Source organism: Silene latifolia, chromosome 5, assembly GCF_048544455.1.
Source record: "Silene latifolia isolate original U9 population chromosome 5, ASM4854445v1, whole genome shotgun sequence".
In the NCBI taxonomy this organism is placed as follows: Eukaryota; Viridiplantae; Streptophyta; class Magnoliopsida; order Caryophyllales; family Caryophyllaceae; genus Silene; species Silene latifolia.
Genome location: NC_133530.1, coordinates 41,027,866 through 41,049,307, shown reverse-complemented (window position 1 = coordinate 41,049,307; position 21,442 = coordinate 41,027,866). Strand labels below are relative to the sequence as shown.

The window sequence follows — 21,442 nt, the reverse complement described above, 5'->3', positions numbered from 1 at the left end:
GCTAACAAAGCGGCTGATCTTCTTGCTAATAAAAGAGTCAATTCTAGTACTTTAGTTACGCATTTAAATTATCCTACTAGCGATTTAAGTCCTATTCTTAGGGAAGACATTTTTAGGGTAGCTATTGTGAAATTCTAACGTCAATGAGGAAGAAGAGTAATGGTATTCTTATTCACGTTCAAGGCACAAATACAATGTTATCATATATACTAGATGTTGGTATCATAATCTTTGACCCTTCCTAATTCTACTCCTACATATTAGGCAACAAATTATACAATATACATAAACAATACAATGTGATCATACGGAATAATTCTATAATATCTCGTATATTTCCATATTCCGTTTCTTTAATTTAACACTCCCCCTCAAGTTGGAGCACTCGGTAATCCGAGTCCCAACTTGTACTGTAAATGATCAAAGCTTTCTCCTCCAAGTGCCTTAGTAAACAAATCCGCTATTTGTTCCTTGCTACGTACGTGAAACGTTCTTATAGTATTCGAAATTAAGTGCTGTCTCACAAAATGACAATCTATCTCAATATGCTTTGTTCGGTCATGAAAAACTGGATTTTTCGCAATATGCATCGCTGCCTGATTGTCGCAATACACCGTTATTGGTCTCTTGTGAAAGACGCCTAAGGAAGCAAGGAACGATTTTATCCATATGAGTTCACTTGTCACTCCTCCCATCGCTCTATATTCGGCCTCTGCTGTCGACTTAGCCACCGTTTCTTGTTTTTTAGCTCGCCATGATATTGGTGACTTGCCTAATGACACAAAATATCCACTTACGGACCTCCTTGTGATCGGACAAGAGGCATAGTCCGAATCACAATATCCTCTTAATTGGTAGTCGGCTTCCTGCTGAAAAATGATCCCTTTGTTCGGATTCCTTTTAATGTATCTCACCACTCGCAATGCCGCTTCCCAATGTTCTTTCCTTGGTTCATTCACAAATTGTGACAAAATATGAACCGCATATACAAGGTCCGGTCTCGTAATTGTTAAGTACACTAACCTTCCAACAAGTCTCCGATACTTCATCATGTCTTTCAACACGTATCCTTTTGTCAAGGATAAATTATGTCTCGGTTGTATCGGCGTATATGCCGTCTTCGCTCCAGCCATACCACTCTCTTCAATTATGCTCATTGCATATTTTCTTTGATTTAAAAATAATCCATTTTTGCCTTGATCAACCTCTATGCCCAGGAAGAACTTTAATTGCCCCAAGTCTTTGATTCCAAATCGTTCATCTAAGAAACATTTGAAATTAGCACACCCCTTCTTGTCATTGCTAACCACAATCATGTCGTCTACATACACAAGCACTCCAATGAATAGGCCATTTCGGTTGAGCGTAAACAATGAGTAATCTGCTAATGACTATGTGAAACCGTATTCCTTCATTGCAACCGTTAACTTAGCAAACCAGTTACGGGAAGCTTGTTTTAAACCATAGATCGATTTCATCAACTTACACACCTGATTCTCGCCCTTTCTCTCGAAGCCTTGCGGGATTCTCATGTAGACTTCCTCTTCAAGATCTCCATGTAAAAACGCATTGTTAACATCGAGTTGTCCAATGGACCATCCCTTCATCACGGCCACAGCTAACATACACCTTACACTCGTCATCTTCGCTACCGGTGCGTAAGTCTCATGAAATTTTATCCCTTCTACTTGGGTAAATCCTTATGCAACATGTCTCGCCTTGTACCGCTCAATTTATCCATTTGCCCGGTACTTGATTTTGTACACCCATTTACACCCTATCGGTTTCTTCCCTTTGGGTAAACTCACGATTTTCCAAGTGTCGTTTCCTTCTAAGACATCAATCTCCTTCTTCATCGCCTCACGCCATTCCCTGCTCTTGGCCGTTCATAATAATAAGCAGGTTCTTTGATTTTGTCAATTTTAGCTAGGAAAATTTTGTGAGAACGTGAATAACAATTAGTGGTTATATAATTAGCTAACGGGTAACGCGTACCTGACGACGAGGATTTATTTTCTTCGGGCTGAGCATGTGACATTGAGTGTATTATCCTTGTTGATTTGCAATAGTAATCCTTCTTCCATGACGGTTCTCGTTTTTCCCTTGCTCCACGACCCATTCTTTCCTCTAATTCATTACTCGAACCACTCGTCATTCCCTGTTCTGTTTCAGCATTTTCATTACTACTGTCTGAAATATCACCATTCCCGGCCATATCTGTTTCGTGTGCAGTAGCATCTTCATGCTGCTCTGTCACGCCAATGTCAGCACTTCCTCCATTTTTTCCTTCCCCTGTATCGAATCTCTCCCCTCACAACATGGGGTATATCAAATCCTATGTCATCTATGAATGGTTCAGTGTTCGGTTGGTCCCGAATTCTGTCTTGGGTTTCCCCTTGTTGTGGGCAGTCGTCCTTTTTAGACTCCAAATATGGGTAAATGTGCTCATAAAAAATAATATCACGTGACACAAAGACCCGCTTTTCCTCTAAATCATACACCTTCCATCCTTTTTTACTGTGTGGGTACCCAATAAAAATACACCGTTTCCCCCGTTCTCCAAATTTGTCTCGTGTTCTATCTTTGTTATGAACATAACATAAACATCCAAAAATTCTAATATTGTCATAATTTGGTTTCTTACGATACAAAATTTCATACGGGGTTTTTCCATCTAACAATGGTGTTGGTGTACGATTTATAAAGTAAACTGCCGTCAATATGCACTCTCCCCAAAAATGTAAAGGTAACACCCCTTCGAAACGTAGAGCCCTTGCCTTTTCAAGTATATGACGATGTTTTCTCTCTACTCGACCATTTTGTTGAGGCGTATCAGTATTGCTAGTTTGAAATAATATACCATTTTCTTCATAGTATCACTGCATTTGACCGGATAATAATGTCGTCCCATTATCACTCTGGATTATTCTGACATGAGTCTCAAATTGGGTTTTAACCATTTGACAAAAATTTTTAAGAAAATTACCTGCTTCAGTCTTATCTTTCATGAGGTAAACCCAAACTCCCCGGCTATGGTCATCGACTATGGTCAGAAAATAGTGTGCTCGGGTCAAACTAGCTACTCGATATTGTCCCCATATGTCGCAGTGAATGAGACCAAATAAAACATCACATCGCTTGTTATTCGAATGAAAAACATTACGGGTTTGTTTTGCCCTACAACAAGAATCACAAACCATATCCGAGTCCCAATTCAAATTGCGTCAGGTCGGATTTTATCTTTCTTGATACCGTTGTGATCCTTGCGTCGAGGGTAAGACCTATATACCGTTTTTATAATGTTTCTTTAAAGTTGGTTAAACCCTAATTTGGGGAATTGGGGGTTTTGTAGTATTTTATGCTTGGTAGTGATTATATGTTTGTATGTTAGGAGGAGGATTCGTAGAGGAAGCTTTTTGATATCGGTTTGTGAGATCGTCGATTGTTGTGCTTTCCGGTAGGGTTTCCTACTCGATTAGTTACATAATGTGTGGTGATTGTCTTTGTAGTTAGTGATTGTTGATTGATTCAGACGGTTGTTGATGTTGTGTTGTGATTGTGATTGTTTGTCTCTGGTTCTCGAGATGCGTTCTCGGCTGAGTGGAGTCACTTGCGGGAGTGGCTTCACGCCCTAATTTCGCCCTTCGTGGAACCCGCCACGGAAGGGGATGTGCACATTAATGGGACAGGGTTATCGCTCGGTATGATGAGCGGGGATTTGGTGGGTACGGCTGCGGTCCCCCACTGGCAGGGCTGGTCCAGTGGACAGTCGGAGACGGAGATTGATTGGAGTGGGTGATTGTGTGTGACTGTTTGAGCTGTGTTGTTTACCGTACTGTTGATTATATATAATGTGTAATTAATTAATCTTGACCCGGTTTATTGTTTTAAAACTGCGGTGATCCATTCGGGATGGTGAGCAGATATTGAGCGGTATGAGTTGAAAGTCTTTGGGATAGCTGGGATGTGCCACGGTCTGATGATAGAAGTCTTCCGCTGTAGCTTAATAGTTTTCATAAACATTTCAGTTAGATCAGTAGACAGTTAGTTTGAGAACATGTATACGTATTTTGGTTTGGTTTTTGGATTGTAACCTTTCACTAAAGTATTTCTATTTAAACGTTGTTTCATTATTGTTTATTTGATTATCATTGCCTCGGGTAACCGAGATGGTAATATCTTTATACCTGGGTGGTCCTGGTAAGGCACTTGGAGTATGGGGGTGTTACAACTTTGCTTATTCGTTCCATCTTTTCCGGCTTGTAATAATACACTCCTTGTCTATGCTTACCCCGTCCAATCGTCATCCTCGTAGTCCGGTCCTGCATTTCACACGTATTAGCATCAAAATTAACCACACAATTATTTTCACTTATTAGTTGTTGGACCGAGATGAGATCACAAGTAAGTGTCGGTACGAAAAGGACGTCTTTTAAAATAAAATTTTCATTTAATTCTACTTCTCCATGAATTTGAGCCTCCATTTTTCTTCCTTCTGGCAAACTGACAGTCGACGGATGTCCGTACCGAATGTTCCTTAGCAACTCTTTCTTTCCTGTCATATGATGAGAGCAGCCGCTATATATTAACCATTCGACATCCAAAGTAATTTTCATACCTTTTAAGTTGTTATTACCATCAGGACTTCCATTTAACAGAGAACGCAGCTTCTCGATTTCGGCAGAGGTGAAGGGGATATTCTGATTTGAAGTCGAAGTCTCTGTATTCTTCGACCCGGATGAAGTTCCCATAGCATTGGCCTGATATCCACGGCCACGGCCTCTGCCTCGACCATATCCTCCTCGGTGACCACCTCTTCTACCACGTCCCCTTTATCTCGCTTTGACTTCTTCATACCCGTGCTTGTCATAGCAATTTTCTTCGGTATGATAGTATTTTTTTGCAATGCGAGCACTGTGGAGGTGGGTTCTCTTCATCAATGTCCTGTTTTTGGTATTCAACTCTTCCTCATCCTATGCTCGAAGACCTTGCTGCCTTGGCTGCCGCCTCTATCTTCTCCTCCTTAACTTTGGTTATGGAGGCATGCCTCTCTTCTCTTAAAACAATGGCATATGCACGATTCATATTAGCAATAGGATATTCCATTAAAAGATTGGTTCTTACATTACCGTATAATTTGAAATCCAATCCTAATAAGAATTGGTGAACCTTTTCTTCTCCCTTTTCCTTTGCTATCGAAGCCGCTGCCCCACACGTGCATGCCTTTGCAGTGCTGTAATTTCCCAATTCGTCCCATATGGTTTTGAGTCGTGTATAATACTCAACTACGGAATCCGTTCCTTGCTTGCAGTCGCTGAGATCTCCCTTCAATTGATGGACCCTTGGCGCGTTTTCGGCTGCATATCTACCACGCAATTCCTCCCATATCTCGTGTACGGGTTGATTAAAGGTGATGCTCGAATGTAACTTCAGGTCAATAACGTTCCGAAGCCATGCTCGAATCATGGCATTACACTGCCTCCATGCTACAGACTCCACAGTTTCTTCGTCTCCATCGTCCAAGGGCTTCTTGACTCGGCCTTCGATAAAGGCTAATTTATTTTTGGCGTCTAATCCGTTTTTGACGGCATCCGCCTACAAATCGTAATTATTTCCGTCAAATACGATCTGTGTAACATTCAAATTCGGGCTCTCCGAGGGATGTAGAAACAGCGGTGATGTAACAAGAATGGTCTTTGGACCACTCGTGTCTGCTTTGGCATCAACCGTCATAGTAAAATCGGTACTCCTTTGTATCTTCGTTGTGAATTTTGTGTTGGATCGTTTCTAGCTCAGGATACCATGTGAAATTCTAACGTCAATGAGGAAGAAGAGTAATGGTATTCTTATTCACGTTCAAGGCACAAATACAATGTTATCATATATACTAGATGTTGGTATCATAATTTTTGACCCTTCCTAATTCTACTCCTACATATTAGGCTACAAATTATACAATATACATAAACAATACAATGTGATCATACGGAATAATTCTATAATATCTCGTATATTTCCATATTCCGTTTCCTTAATTTAACACTATTCCCCGTGTAATAGCTCATAGTTAATTTTCGGGGCTCTGCCCCTCTTTCGCACCAAAAAAAAAATGAATAGTAGGTCTTAGAGACTTTTAATAAGGTGTTGACTAGTGCTTAAGCACGTGTTTGAACTATAATAAAACTATACGTTCATAGACTTGGTAAATGGGCTACTTTGTTCGTTTTTGGATCAAATTAAATCAAATTGGTGTTATTTGGGTTTATCCTACTTTCGGTTTCATTTGATCTAGCTACCTTAATCGGTTCTTTCTAGTTCTGTTCGGGTACAAGCCGAGTCGGATCAATTCCAGATTCAACTAAAGAAAGAAGGATTTGTGGCTGATTTGAAAGTCAAATGGGGAAATTATGGACCCCCTAGCCAGAGAGGCAATACTATAGGTCCGACTGATAAAAAGAAAAGTCAATCATGGCTGCTACATCAGCCAATAATTTAAGACAATTATTTTTCCTTGATGCCCAAGTCAATAAAGTCCAGACATAACATTTTACAAACTGATGCTTCTGTGCAATTTCATAACCTGCAAATGGAAGCATAGAGTATTATATTTTAAAAATACAATGTTGTAGTTTTCTATAACACCCAAAAAATAATATCATAAATTAGATTTTGCTTAAGAGTGAAAAATGTCGAGCAAAGATCAAGAATTCTACTCTAAGCTGTCGCTCCGACCATTCGATCCTGTCACTGATGTAGATGATTTTATGGTATGGGCATCTGATGATCGAGTGACACAATTTTGCAGCTGGGATTCGTACACGGCAAAGGAGCAAGCAATCGAGTACATAACCAAAAATGTCGTAAACCATTCATATTACAAAGTAATATGTCTAAATAACAGGGCAATTGGTGCTATTTCTGTTATATTAAATGAAGGAAATGATAAGTGTAGAGGCGAGTTGGGGTATGTGTTGGGGTCCCAGTTTTGGGGTAAGGGGATCGCCACGTGGGCGGTGAAGATGGTGGTGTCGACAATTTTTGAGGAGCGTCCAGAGTTGGAGCGGGTTGAGGCTCTTGTCGATGTGGAGAATGTAGGGTCGCAAAAGGTTTTGGAAAAGGTCGGGTTTGTAAGGGAAGGTGTTTTGAGAAAGTACGTGGTTCAAAAGGGACGGACTCGAGATATGGTCATGTTTAGCTTTCTGCGTACGGATGGATCATAATTTCTATAAGGATGAAGTTTATAAGTTTTATGTATAAAATCAGGAATTACATGTACCTAGTATATGGACTCTGCTCTTGTTTACCTTTCACTTCTGAGAAGCGAGAACACAAGAGATCGCCATTTGGTGAAGTAAAACTATTGCAATTAATGTATTATACAACCGGTTGTATATACAATTTATTCAGTGTTGTGGAGCTTTTATTCAAAGTTGTGAAATTTCTATTAACAAAATTATCGAGTTATGATCTGAAAGTTGTTGAGCTTAACAGAATAATTATTAAACTCAATAACTTCGTAAAATAGCTCAATAACTTGTAAAATAACTCAACAACTTTGTGTGAGAGCTCGATAATTTTGACACGGTTGTACATAGCTCTTATACAACTAGTTGTAGGATAGTATTTATGAAACTATTGATCCTTTACTTATGTTCGTTTTATCGGTTTAAGCAAGATTGTTTTTAAAAGTTACAATGTTTACTACTGTGTAATTTTCAAAGGGTAGTGCTAGGGCGACACCGGGTGTTACCGACTTTCAGTAACACCCTAATTAAATATAATAAAAAATTAAATAAAACTCAGAATCCGTTTTCATTTTGCGCCAATTGTAGAAGGATAGAAGTGTAATTTTTTATATTCATCTTCTCTAAATTAAATCAAACATTTTCTATCATCAAAATACAAAATCATGGTATCATACATCTTCTCGTAGGCATTACCGCAATCAATCTCCAATTTATGGACTTCACCAAGGTGCCATCAAGCCGTCTTTTTCAACGTAAAAAATTTGAAATTGATAACTATCTTGATTATTTGATTAATTTGCAGTCAAACAGGTTTAGAAATAGGAATTAATGAAGCTATGTTATTGCTTTAGACCAGCCCTATATCATTCTTTGATGCATCCAGTTTAACAATCTTTTGAAAATGGTGAACAAGATATCATCGAAGCTTTTTCGGGATGTAATTGTATTGAAATATTCCTATATTACCCTTTATTAAAAGACTAATTTGAATTTTAAGTTCTTATGGAGGGAAATGAAAATAATGGAAAAATTACTAAAATGTCCATGGTGTTACCGAATTTCGGTAACACCTGGTGTCGCTATCTCATTTTCCTATGAACTGTAACATGCAATAAAACTGTTCTAAATTTCAGCACACTATATTTCAAAAATATATATATATATATAGAGGCGGGATCTCGTGAGTTTGATTCTTACGGTGAGTTGTGAGTTTGGAAAATCTCAGCCATTAGATCAAAAGAATCCAAGGGCTGAGATTAAATGACACGTCAGGAAAAAAAAAGAAAAAGAAAAAGAAAAAGAAAAATCAAACAAATCAAACAAAACCATGGCCTGCGTCCTTTTTTCTTCTCAACATCTCATAATAACATAAAAAAAAATTACAAACTCAAACTCTAGTCAAAAATTCCTATCATACGAACCCTAAAATTTGGGGAAAAATATTGTAGCAGCAATAATTTTCTTGTCAATTTCAACAATTAACAATCAATTTCTCAATTTCTATTCGATTTCATCAATTATTGATCAACTACTCATGAGTTGAAGTCGGTCGTTGGACGGAGTTAAGGATGGTGGATAGGTGAGTCAGATCGCAGGCGAGTCGTCGAGTCCATCGGACTGTGTCGAGGCCGTCATCGCCGAAGCATTCTCTTCTACTAGTTCATCAAATTTTCTTTTTTGCTTTGTTCGTTTTACACCAATATATACTAATGTTTGCCGCGATTTTATTTGTACTTGTCATTGTGAGGCGTAGGGACTAGGATTAAAATCGAAAGTGACCGACTGTGAGGCTAAAAGCAGTTATTGAATGATGAAGATGTTGAGGAAGTCGCATTGTTTGTATGTGGTGTCGAACATCTTACATTGTTACCCTTATGCAACTTCGTTCGTTTGCTTAGCTGACTGATTTGCTGTTCCAGCAAGTTATCTGATAGTGATAGATGCTGGGGTATTGAATGTCGCTGTATATTTGTTGCCCATCTTTTGTTAATTCAATTCGTTGCTTTATTATGCATCCAATGATCTTTGTTTTGTAGGACCGTTGACCGAGATTTCCCTCACTCGATCAACAATAAAATCATCAAAATGCCAACAAGGTAAAGTCTCAATTAAATAATAAAAAATGTTACTGCTACTTAATGCACCAAAATATCCATTTGATATTCAAAAATGCTTTGTACTGCCCAATCTGTCAATCTCCTTGGCATGATTATGAATGGTTTGATCTGATTTATTTGCTGGTCAATGTAGCCGTTCAATACTAAGATCCGATTGGAGTGGATTCAAAGGTAAAATAAGAATGAAAACGAGGATAAAGAAGACAAGTATTCCGTAATATGACAATTAAAACAATGACGGTTGTAGTTGGTTCTATTAAAAAAAAAATCTAAGTGACACCAGAATAATATCACAATAATAGCACAATAACACATAGTAAAAAAAAGAGTAAAAAAATCAAATTAGTTAAAAAATCAAAGTGACAAGGAATAACATCAAAATAACACCAGGAATAACAAAGACAATAACATGCGGTAAAAAAAGAGTAAAAAAATCAAAGTAGTAAAAAAATCAAAATGACACCGGAATAACATCACAATAATGAAGAGAATAAGAGAATAACAAAGACAATAACACGTGGTAAAAAAAAGAAAAAAAAAAATCAAAGTCGTAAAAAATCGAGTAATGAGAATAACATCACAATAACAATGAATAACAATAACAAAGACAATAACATGTGGTAAAAAAATCAAAGTCGTAAAAAGAATTAAAGTGACAGCAGAATAACATCACAATAACAGCGGAGTAACAATAACAGCACAATAACACATGCTAAAAAAAAGAAAAAAAATCAAAGTCGTAAAAAAAATCAAAGTAACAGCAGAATAGCATCACAATAACAGCGGAATAACAATATAACAACACAATAACATGTAAAAAAAAAAGAGAAAAAAAAAAATCAAAGTCGTTAAAAAATCAAGTTAAAAAAAAAACACAATAACAGCATAATAACCCGAGGTAAAAAAAATAAGAGTGAAAAAAATTCAAGCAAAAAAAATTTGGTACAAAAAGAAAAAGAAAAAAATGTAACATAATGAGAAAATTAGAGAAAAACATAAGAGAGAAAAAAAATCAAAGTTGTAAAAAAAAGCATAATAACACGAGATAAAAAAAAAAAAGATAAAAAAATTAAAGTAAAAAAAAAAAAAAAAAGTAGCACTAGAAAAAAGAGAAAATAAACTAAATAACAATGCTTTTATATGACAACTAAGATTAATCTTGGCCACTCATCTCTAATTTAATCTAATGGTTGAGATTCCCCCAACTCACAACTCACCATAAGAACCAAAATCACCAAATTCAATATCTCTCTCTCTCTCTCTCTCTCTCTATATATATATATATATATATATATATATATATATATATATATAGAGAGAGAGAGAGAGAGAGAAAAAAAAAAATCAAAGTCAGTTTTTTGTTTTAAGTTAGCCACAAAATCAATGCGGAGTAAAATACAAAGGAACAATTTTTTTTTATATTTTTTTTTTGTGTGTGGGTAGAAAGTAACAAATTTCATTAATAATTTGAAGCCCAAGTACATGTTTTCTCAACCATACAACATATTATCGAATTGGAGATACCAATTCTAATCAACTAGATCTATCAAATTTAAATAAGAAAGCTCTCTAACACTCTCCTAGAGCTCACTTTACAATGCTTTTTTAGCCTAACAGACACATCATGCTTACCCCGCTGACAAATAAATTCAGGAGTCCATACCATCTGGTTAACTCGACAGTTATTCCGAGCCCACCAAATGCGATAGACCAGAGCTAGGAAAATAGCGACAATGGTGTCCATGGTGCGTGTATAAAGGAACAATTTGAGTAACGTGAATTTCACAAAGAATAAAATATAAAATCTCAAAGGTTTTAATGTAAAACTGTTCTATTTTCTGAGAAGATTATTATTATAACATGTAAAGCCGTAAAAGCATGTTGTTCCGGGTGTAATTCCAGAGCAGTTATACGTTACCACCCGTGCTTGTAGAATGACGTCTTTAGTTGAATCCTCCTTGCGGTCTCCTGAAACAGTGAACAAACTGAGGGCTCGGCTTTGGACCGAGCGAACTCACTCCGACGCTCAAGTCAGTAAACTTAGAGAGATAAGTTGTTGCTTGGCGAAGTATATATTGTAGAGAGATAAGGAAGATATTACCAGATGAATAGTGATTCTTAGGTTAAATTGTGGATCTCCTCCTCAATGAGAGTTGAGGAGTATTTATAGACTTTCACCTTTTGTCACGTAGTGGCCAAGTGGCTAGCAGGAGGGACCCATGGCAGGCCGGCGGGCCCTGTTGACTCACCGCCGAGGGGTCTTGGGTATGAGTTCGCGGATGTGTGCCCCGGCTGGCTAGTTGTCCCCGCCGAGGCACAAGAGACAGGCCGACAGGTGGCGTCGGTTAGGCTGTCTAAGCCGTTGACTTGCTGTGGATATCTTTGACCTTGCTCAATATCTTTGCCGGTGTCGGCGGGTGCGAATATGCCCCATCAATTTGCCCCCAGCGTAGTCATGCCGTGGTATGGGCCCGATGTATGTTGAGCGTATATTCGCGCAAGACAAAATTTTCGCCTTGGCTTCATCTACCTCGGCTTGGCTCGCTTAGGCCGTACCATATCCCCCTCCACATGGTTGTGTAATGGACATCCGATGTGGAAAAGGCAATGTTGGCCGAGACCGGGGTGGAGAGTGCCGGTTGTTTCGATTGCCCCCGGCCGGTCCGACAAGCTTGGTTGATCATGTAGCCGGCGGAGAACAGATACTTAGGAATTTGTTGAGGAAGATGAATAGGCAGAGAGATTTGAAGAGGCGTGTTGAAGACGCTTGGTCACTGTTGCATTGATTGACGTCCAACTGTTGCAACGATTGACATTCCGTGGTTGCATGTCCGACACGTGTAATGCTTTGATTGGTGGCGTTTCATGGGCTGAGCCCTGATTGGTCCTTCTTCATGGGCTTTCCCTTATAAATAGGGCAGTTAATCCCTGAAATTGGGCACCAATTTCATTTTCTCAAAAATTTTCTTCTTTCTAGCCCTCTTTGTCGAAACTCCTCTCTAGCTTTCAGAATCATTACTCCGGCGTAGCACTTTTCTTCAAGGTAAACAAACAAATCCTCTCTTTTTAACTTGTAAGTTTTGGTGTAAACATGTCTTCTGCTGGTGCCGGGCCTAGTAAGCCTGGCCGGGGTTCCGTCGCGTCTTGATGAGGAGGAGATACTAAACGCCATCCCGATAAGGTTTGGGGGCCCTAGGTCTCCGTCTCCTGAAGTCGATCCAAAAGCTCTGGAGGGTTGGGAGGATGATGATGTTGATGATGACTGTGAGGAAGGGATTCCTTCTGGTGAAGAGAGGCCGCATATCCTGGATCACGGCGAGGCGTGCATGACCGGTCCTGACCGTGCCTGGACCAATAAATTCGCCAGTTGTTCCGGTGGAACTCTTTTCGAGGGTCATTTCTACTTCGGTGAGGGGTACAAAATTGTTATCCCTGGGGAGGGTCAGGCGGTCTGTTGCCCTCCTCCAAGGTCATATCGGCGTGTATATTAGGCACTGGAGTATGGGCTCGGTTTCCTTTGAATAAATACGTCACGGCCATCATCAAAGCTATGAACGTCGCCGTGGCTCAACTGCATCCATTGGCCATTAGGACGATAGTTGACTTCGTGTGGCTCTGTCTTTTTAAGGGGAGGTACCCACGATTAACTTATTCCGCCGGCTTCATCATCTTCGGGCATCGACCCCTGGTAAGGTGGGGTGGTGGCATGCGAGATGGAGGCGGGCGTCCTCTCTGTTGATAAGCTTTCTTCCGCAAGGACTGGAATGGGCGGTGGGTGTATGTCGAAGTGCCGGATGACTATCCGCTGCCCCGGTCCTTCCAGCACCAAGTCAACTTACGGTGCGAGAGTAAGAGGGAGCGTGAAAAATGGGTCTCCCAGAGTAAACTCAAGATGGATGCCAGTAGGGTTCCTCTTGGTGCGGACGAGGAGCGGGCGATGCAGCTGTTTGATGCTGAGAAGGGATGGGTGCCCCGACTCGATTATTCTTCAGGATGAGCCGCTTTGCCTCGTCGGCCTCATACCGGCCCTCAACCGGGGGTGAGTAGGGTCGGTGTGAGGCCCATCTTTTTGTTATGCTCTCTGTTTTTAGAGCTTTGTTTTACTTCTTTTATGTAACTCTTGTCTGGTTTCTTGCAGACCGGTTTGGCCAGGATCATGCGAGAGGACCTTGAAGAGGTTAGGGCTTGATAAGGACGGGAACGTTGTTGAGCGGCACCCTCAGCCGACGCGCGTGATCGTAGGCGGCTCCCAACGAACTTATGGATAAGCGGTGAAGGCACTTTGGATCCGCGGCGGCTCAAGCACGGGTTCTCGGAGGCGTGTCAAGAGAAGACCAAAGCGCGCGTCCAGGTTGGCGACGACGTCCATCCCAACTCCTTCTTCAACCCCATCGGCCCAGAAGGAGCATGTGGAGGTCATCGATGTCTCCGAGGAGGTGGTGACCGTTGCGAAGGGCCCTCCTCCTCCGAAGAAGAGAAACGAGCCACTGTCGGCTTCTACCGTTGCCGGGGAAAAGAAAGATTCACCCGGTCCTCCGTCTAAGAGGGTCCGGACTGGTACGGACCTAACCTGTGGTTCAGACTTAGCTGGTTCGTTATGCATTCCCGATGACACACTCTCTGATGTGTCAATGAATGTTGACATGGATGCGCTGTGTGAATTTTTTCTAGATCCGCCGTCGGAAGCCGCCGTTCTTACTGAGCGGCAATTAGAGAAGCAGCCTGAGAAGGCGGGTGATAGGAATGTCATCGTTGACTCCGTACTCCAGAAGGTTCCCCCGCCGAGCTTGTGGCGGAGGGTACGAGAATATACAAGAGGTCGACGAAGTGGACTCAATCGGCCGGCTCCTACATTATGGAGCAAGAACAGGCCATGGCCCAGGTGGGCCACCGATCCAACGGCTTAAGCTTGATCTTTCCATTTGTAAAGGGAGAAGCGGGAAGGCTAAGCTTGACCTCCTAGCTGCTCGGAAGCGTGCGGAGGAAGGCGAGAAGCCACTCGGCCGAGAGGGCCAAAGTTGAAATTTCTTGATGCCACCTCCGCCCGATTCTTTGGAGGAGCGGGACAGGTATAAGGGTGGCTACGACGCCGTTGTTGCCAAAAGGGAAGAATGGAGGGGATGTATGAGGCTCGATCGGAGGCACTCGCGGACACTAGGGCTCATTCTTGCCCAAAGGGAGAAAGATATTGAGGTGCTTCAGGATAAGATCCTCCCCGACTGTGCGCTCAATTAAAGGGATCGCCGAGGAAGCGGCCAGGAGGCAATCAAGAGGCTCATTCTCGAAGACTCCTTCCCGTGGGAAAAATTTGAACGACTTACGGATGAGATGGCCGATGCCGCGGAAAAGCGGTTGCGGAAAAGGAGGAGGCGGCGAAGGCGCTCGGATAGCCGAGGCCAAGGCGGCCTATGATGCAAAGGTGAAGGAAGCCGAAGAGGAGGCCGAAAGGTGAAGGCATGTGGAGATGACAAGCTTTCCCGGGCCGGCCACCGAAGTTTGACGCCGCGCACCGATGGTGGGCAAGCATCAAGCGTAGGGAGACGGGCGGTCGTCACCGGACTCACCCGGCGTCTCGGATAGCTTTAGCTGTTCGGGGCCAACATCGAGCCTTTCCTCCCGCCATCTTTTGGCGCTTCAAATATCATGTCCGTAACCTTTTGCTTTTCTTTTCCTTGTTTATGTAAAACTTTGGTAGGTTGCGTTTTGGCTTATCCCTATGGGGACTACCGTCGTCCGCATTCTTCTCGTTTTGTAACTGTTGTCATTAATGAAAGTTTGCTTGTTTTGCCTCGGCTTGGCCGAGGTCTTTTCTTGTCTTCTTGCGTTATTAATTGAGCGCTTTTTCATTTTTACCTTCGGCTTAGCCGAGGCAGCTAGAATGCGTATCTCAACTGCGTTTAACGTCTTTTTCTCGAACATGTTAGCGTGTTGGTCGCTTCCTCTTTCACTCTCGGTCTAGCCGAGGCGTCGGATTTGCGCTTCCCAACCGCCGTTGTGAACATGTTAGCGTGTCGACCGTTGTGTCCCCTGCCAGGCCTTCGGTTGACCGAGGCGACTAGGGGTTACGGTGCGACAGCATTCTTTGGCGTATCGACCGTTGTGTCCCTGCCGGACCTTCGGTGGGCCGAGGCGACTAGGGGTTACGGCGCGACAAAGATTCTTTGGCGTATCGACCGTTGTGTCCCCTGCGCCAGGCCTTCGGTTGACCGAGACGACTAGGGGTTACTGCGCGACAAAGATTCTTCGGCGTATCGACCGTTGTGTCCCCTGCCAGGCCTTCGGCGGGCCGAGGCGACTAGGGGTTACGGCGCGACCGCGTTTCTTGGGGTGACGCCACGCTTGGGCCGTGGCGTCTACCTCGATATGACTGCGGAGGGGATAAACACTTTGATGGAAAAATTGGGTGATTCTTCATTAGATGTAAACATGCGTTGGGGTGCCAACAATTGTTTTGGACACCTCCGCCGCTACACAAAGTATTTCCTGAGATTGTCAGTGTTCCAATGGCTCATCAGAGGCACACCCTCCATGTCGGTCAGCCGGTATGTACCCGGCCTCATTTCTTCAACCACTTTGTAGGGACCCTCCCGATTGGTGTTAGTTTACCATGAATGTTTCCTTTGTTGGTGGCGGCCGACTTTCTTAGGACTAGATCCCCTACTTTCAAGTCCCTTTTGTGGACTCTTCGGTTGTAAGCTCTTCTCATTCGGTTTTGGTATACCGCCAAGTTGAGGCGTCTTCGTATCTCGGCTTTCTTCAACCAGGTCTAGGGAGGTTCTTAAGCCTTCCTCATTTTCAACCGGGTTAAAGGTGGCCGTTCTGAATGTCGGCACCGTTGCTTCAATTGGCAGGACTGCTTCGGACCCGTAAACTAAGTGGAACGGACTGTACCCCGTTGCTTCTTTCTCCGTGGTTCGCAGGGACCATAGGACGCCGGGTAGTTCATCGGCCCATCTTCCCTTTAGGTCTTCAACTGTCTTCTTCAAACCGTTGAAGATTGTTTTATTGGCCGCCTCACTTTGTCCATTGCTCTGTGGGTGACAGACGGAGGAGTATGCAAATTTGATACCGAGTTCTTCCACCACTCATTATTGTGTCACTCCAAAACTCTCGGCCGTGGTCGAATACCATGACTTGGGGTAACCCAAAACGAGTTATGACATTTTCCCAGATTACCTTTCTTACATTACGCCGTCGTCTTTGCGAGTGCATCGCTCTGACTTCAACCCATTTGGTGAAGTAGTCAACGGCGACAATCAAGAACTTTCTTCCGCCGGATGCCGTTGGAAATGGCCCTAGTAGATCCATCCCCCACTGTGCGAAAGGAAGAGGATTAAGTACCGGCTGCAGGTCTCGGGATGGCGCATGTATCACCGGAGCATGCATTTGGCAGTTGTTGCACTTTTTGGTCTTGGCTCGGAATCGCAAGCATGGTGGGGAAGTAGCCGGCTCGGAGAGCTTTGTGGGCTAGTGTTCTTGCCCCCATGTGATGACCGCAGATGCCTTCGTGAATTTCGTCAAGATTAGCTCGCGTCGGCTGGACCGACGCACTTTAAGAGTGGCCTCGTCACGGACCTCCTGTACAATTCCTTTCAAACACCAAGTACCTTGTCTGCGATCCTCTTTATTTTCTCGCGAGAGATCTGCGGTCCTCCGTAGTTCATTTGTCAATTTGTATTTCATTATCGGAGTCATCCACGTTGTCTCGGTCTCTATGCTACCCACCATGCCGACGGCCTCGCAATGCTCTTGGCATTCCCGATGTCCACCAAAGACGGTTGGTGACATTCTTGATGGTCAATCCGGCGAGTTTTGAGAGAGCGTCGGCTCGGTTGTTCTCGACACTGGAATGCATTGTATCTGAAAAGATTTCAACTTTGAGGTGTCAGCTTTTACCCTTTCCAGGTATCTTACCATTCCGTCGTCTCGAGTCTCGTACTCTCCTCTGATTTGATTAGCCACTAAAAGTGAATCTGTTTTCAAAATGATGTGTTCCGCCCCTGCGGCCCTAGCCAGCTCGACTCCGGTTATCACCGCCTCGTATTCGGATTCGTTGTTCGAGGCCGAGAAGGTAAATTTCAAGGCGTACTCGAACTCGTCCCCGTTTGGGCTGATAATAAGTATGCCGGCTCCTGAGCTGTTCGTCGTGGAGGACCCGTCGGTGTATACCTCCCATACTCCGGGGTTTTGCTCTTCTTGGTATGTGCATTCGGCCAAGAAATGCGCGCTTCTGTCCCTTTATCGAGGGCCTCGGCTTGTACTGAATGCCGAAGCCGGATAGCTCTACTGCCCATTTGATGAGCCTGCCGGATTGCTCAAATTTTTCCAATGCCTTCTCCAACGGCTGGTCGGTTAGGACCGTCACGGGATGTTCGTCGAAGTAGGGTTTCAGTTTCCTTGCAGCGACGACGACGGCAAAGGCTGCTTTTTCAATCAGCGGGTAATTTCTCTCGGCGGGCAACAATGTATGGCTGACAAAGTAGATTGGTGTCTTCTTGCTTGTCCTCTTCTCTCGACGATCACGACACCGACCGTGGCCGAGGTAATCGCTATGTACAGATATAGTGTTTCCCCCAGCATCGGCCTGGACAGGGTTGGGAGAGTCTGAAGATGAGCCTTTAGTTGTTTGAAAGCTGTGCTCTGCTCCTCCCCCCAGCCGAAGTCTTTATTCCCCTTCAACACCTTAAAGAATGGGGTGCTCTTGTCGGCTGACCGAGAGATGAAACGGGCTAGAGCCGCCATCCTCCCGGTCAGCATCATAACCTCTTTTCGATTCCTCGGCTCCGGCAGGTCTAGGATTGCCTGGACTTTGTCTGGATTGGCATCAACCCCCGGCGCCGACAAGTACGCCGAGGAACTTACCTGCCCGGACACCGAAGTTGCATTTCATTGGGTTGAGCTTCATCTTGTACTTTCTTAGTGAACAAAATGTCTCGTGTAAATCGGCTAGGTGCTCGCTGTCGGACTTGCTTTTTACAATAGCATCGTCGACGTAAGCCTCAATGTTTCGCCCTTTTTGATTTTGGAACACTTTGTCCACCAGTCTTGTGTAAGTTGCACCGGCGTTCTTTAAACCAAACGGCATCATTTTGTACATGTATGTGCCGTTAGCGGTGATGAATGCGCATTTAGGCATGTCTTCCTCGGCCATGAACACCTGATGATACCCCGAGAAGGCGTCCAGCAGGCTCAGCATAGTGTAGCCTGCCGTCGCGTCGATTAAGCTATCTATTCGAGGCAAGGGATAGCAATCTTTGGGGCATGCTTTATTAAGATTGGTAAAATCCACGCACATCCTCCATGCCCCCGATGATTTCCTCACCATTACAACATTAGCTAACCACTCAGGATAGGTACAAGGCATGATGAAGCCTGCCGCCAGTAATTTATCTACCTCGGCTTTGATGGCCTCATCCTTCTCGGCTGAGGAGTTCCTCATCCTTTGCTTGACAGGGCGAGCGGTGGGGAGTACGTTTAGCCTGTGAACAATTACCTCCCGGCTCACGCCTGGCATCTCGGCCGCTGAGTAGGCGAAGACGTCTTTGTTTTTCCTCAGCAGATCTAGGAGGGCGGCTCTGAACTTTGGCTCCAGGTTAACACCGATAGTTACGGTGCGGCCTGGGTCAATCTCCACCTCTTCGGTCTCCGCTCCTTCGATCATGCCGACGGTGGTATCCATGCGCTCGCCCTCCTGTTGCAAGGATGGGCTCTTCCCCTTCTCTGACTTCTTCGCCACTTTGAAGGATTGCATGTTGCACCCTCTGGCGGACACTTGGACATTGACCACTTCGTCCTTTTCGTTCTTTGAGACGAGCTTATGCGCTTCCCCCCGGTCCGAGACATACATCAATGTCGAGCCGGATGGACATTTCGCATCGGCCTCGCTCAGGGTGACTCGGCCTATGAGAACGTTGTAGGCGGACGAGCCGTCAATGACCACGAATTCAGACATAACGTTCTTGGCCGCACTCCCCTCGCCGAACCTCACCGACAGCCTGATTGACCCAAGGGGTACCAGGTCGGCTACAGAAAAGCTGTACAGCGGGTTGGTGCAGGGGCTCAAGTTTTCGACCTTCAGGCCGAGGTTGATAAAGCATTCGCTGTACATAATGTTTGTGTAGGCGCCTGTGTCAATCAGGCACCTCTTCACCAGGTGGTTGGCTATGTCCAAGTGGACTACGAGTGGGTCATTTGTGAGGGGCGATGACTCCTCGTAGTCCTTCCTCCCAATAGTTATATCGGGGATCTTTGGAAGCGGGAGTATTTGTGTTGGGCACAAAGTTGATGGCCCGATACGGCTCGTTCAGGTGCCGTTTGTGCCCATGAGCGGACCCACCGTTCTCGTTGCCCCGATGACAACATGGATCACTCCTATCCGTTCAAAGACGGATTTCTTATCCGAACCGCCGCATCGGACTTTTGGCCTTTGGAAACATACTTGCCGAGGCTCCCCTTCCGGATCAGCTCTTCAATGGCATTCTTGGATGCCGGCGAGTTGTCGATAAGGTGACCGGTGTGGCCGTGGTACTCACAAGATCTTGGCTCGTATCACCGTCACTCCTCGGCCGGGAGGCCTCTCCCACTTCGACCCTCGTTCTTGCTCGGGCGAAAACCTCGGCGGCAGACACGGCCGGGGGTGTGATCATTGTACCGCTTCGGCGGTTCGTTCCCGAACTCCCCGGCGTCCGCCGAGTCTCATTTCTGGTGGACCGTCGACCGTGACCTATTATCGTCACGACGTCTTTCATCCGGGCTGTCCTCCGGGCGGCTTTTTCTTTCTGAGCGCTCGGCCTCGCTGGGGCCTACCCAGGTCTTGTGATAGTCTTCCACCTTGATGGCCTGGTCGGCCATTTTCCTGGCGGAGTCTAGTCTCTGGCCGCCGCACTTGATGAGCTCATTCTTTAGGTCTCCTTTCGGGAGGCCTTTCATCAGCGCGAAGGCTGCCAGTTCGCTGTTAAGCTCACGGATCTGCTGAACCTTGGCGTCGAACCTCTTCACATAACTTCGGAGAGATTCGCCTCCTTCTTGTCTGATAGTCAGGAGGTCCGAGGTCTCCACGGCTCTCCTCTTGTTGCAGGAATACTGGGCTAGGAACGTGTCCTTTAGGTCGGCGTAACAGTATACCGACCCGTCGGGTAGCCCCTTGTACCAACTTTGTGCCATCCCATGCAGTGTCGTTGGGAAGACTCGGCACCAAACCTCATCGGGTTGCTCCCATACTGACATGTGAGACTCGTAAGCCTCGACGTGGTCGGTTGGGTCGCCTTCTCCTTTGTATGCTATAGGTGGCAACTTCACTTAGTCGGCAGGGGTATCTAGGACGAGGCGCCGAGGGGTCTGTCGACCACGTGTCGAACGACACGCGGCGATCGGCTCCTCACATCCCTAGTCCGGCTCCTCTCCCCGTGGCGGGAAGGGCTTCTTCTCCGACTCTGGTGAGTCGGACTTCTTTCACTCCTCTGGGGGGTGCCTCGTCGGCGCTGCGGTGACGCCGTCCTCTCGCGAGTGCGGGAAGGACTAAGGTCTACCACTAGCGCTCTGGGCTCTCCCGGCGTCTTGACAGGGCCAGCTTCTTCCAGTGCTCCATTCAAGTCTCTTGGAGTCACATTCTGGGCCCTGGTCTCCTGGACGGGTTCCGCCGCTCTTGTCGGTGTGACAGTGTGAGCCGGCGTACTAGCAATTATGTCCAGGAGTAGCTTCAGCTTTGCTGCATCAACCACATGTCCCATGATGGTGACCTGGTCGGCGGGCAGCGGCATATCTTGTTCTTTCGGCGTCCCGTTCGTCGTATCGTGATACTACCGGGGGACCGCCCGATTTCGAGTTGTGGAATGTGTCGTCTTGGTAGAATTCGTTTTCCACCAACACCTTCTCTGGTTGTTTCGACATCTTCTTAGCTTTTTGGGTGGGTTTTTGTTTTGGTTTTTCTTTTTTTGTTTGGGAATGAATGTGACTAGCTTATAGTATCTTCCCCACAGACGGCGCCAATTGTTCCGGGTGTAATTCCAGAGCAGTTATACGTTACCACCCGTGCTTGTAGAATGACATCTTTAGTTGAATCCTCCTTGCGGTCTCCTG

At 44.7% G+C, this 21,442-nt stretch overlaps 1 protein-coding gene and 1 long non-coding RNA gene across 2 annotated transcripts; one reads left to right on the top strand and one right to left on the bottom strand.

Annotated features, from left to right (window-relative positions):
* Positions 1-3,115: 3,115 nt before the first annotated feature.
* On the bottom strand, positions 3,116-5,855 carry LOC141656078 (uncharacterized). Its single transcript, XR_012548327.1, has 3 exons — positions 4,619-5,855; positions 4,230-4,322; positions 3,116-3,281 (listed from the first exon to the last, which is right to left on the bottom strand). It is a non-coding gene; the product is annotated as an uncharacterized LOC141656078 (long non-coding RNA).
* Positions 5,856-6,563: 708 nt separating this feature from the next.
* Positions 6,564-7,377, top strand: LOC141656077 (uncharacterized). Its single transcript, XM_074463009.1, has one exon. It carries the CDS (start codon positions 6,687-6,689, stop codon positions 7,218-7,220), a length of 534 nt encoding a protein of 177 aa, XP_074319110.1. The 5' UTR covers positions 6,564-6,686; the 3' UTR covers positions 7,221-7,377.
* The last annotated feature ends 14,065 nt before the right edge of the window (positions 7,378-21,442 follow it).

Excerpts from the sequence above, each read along its gene's own strand:
- LOC141656077 (XM_074463009.1), top strand. The coding sequence starts at position 6,687 with ATGTCGAGCAAAGATCAAGAATTCTACTCTAAGCTGTCGCTCCGACCA.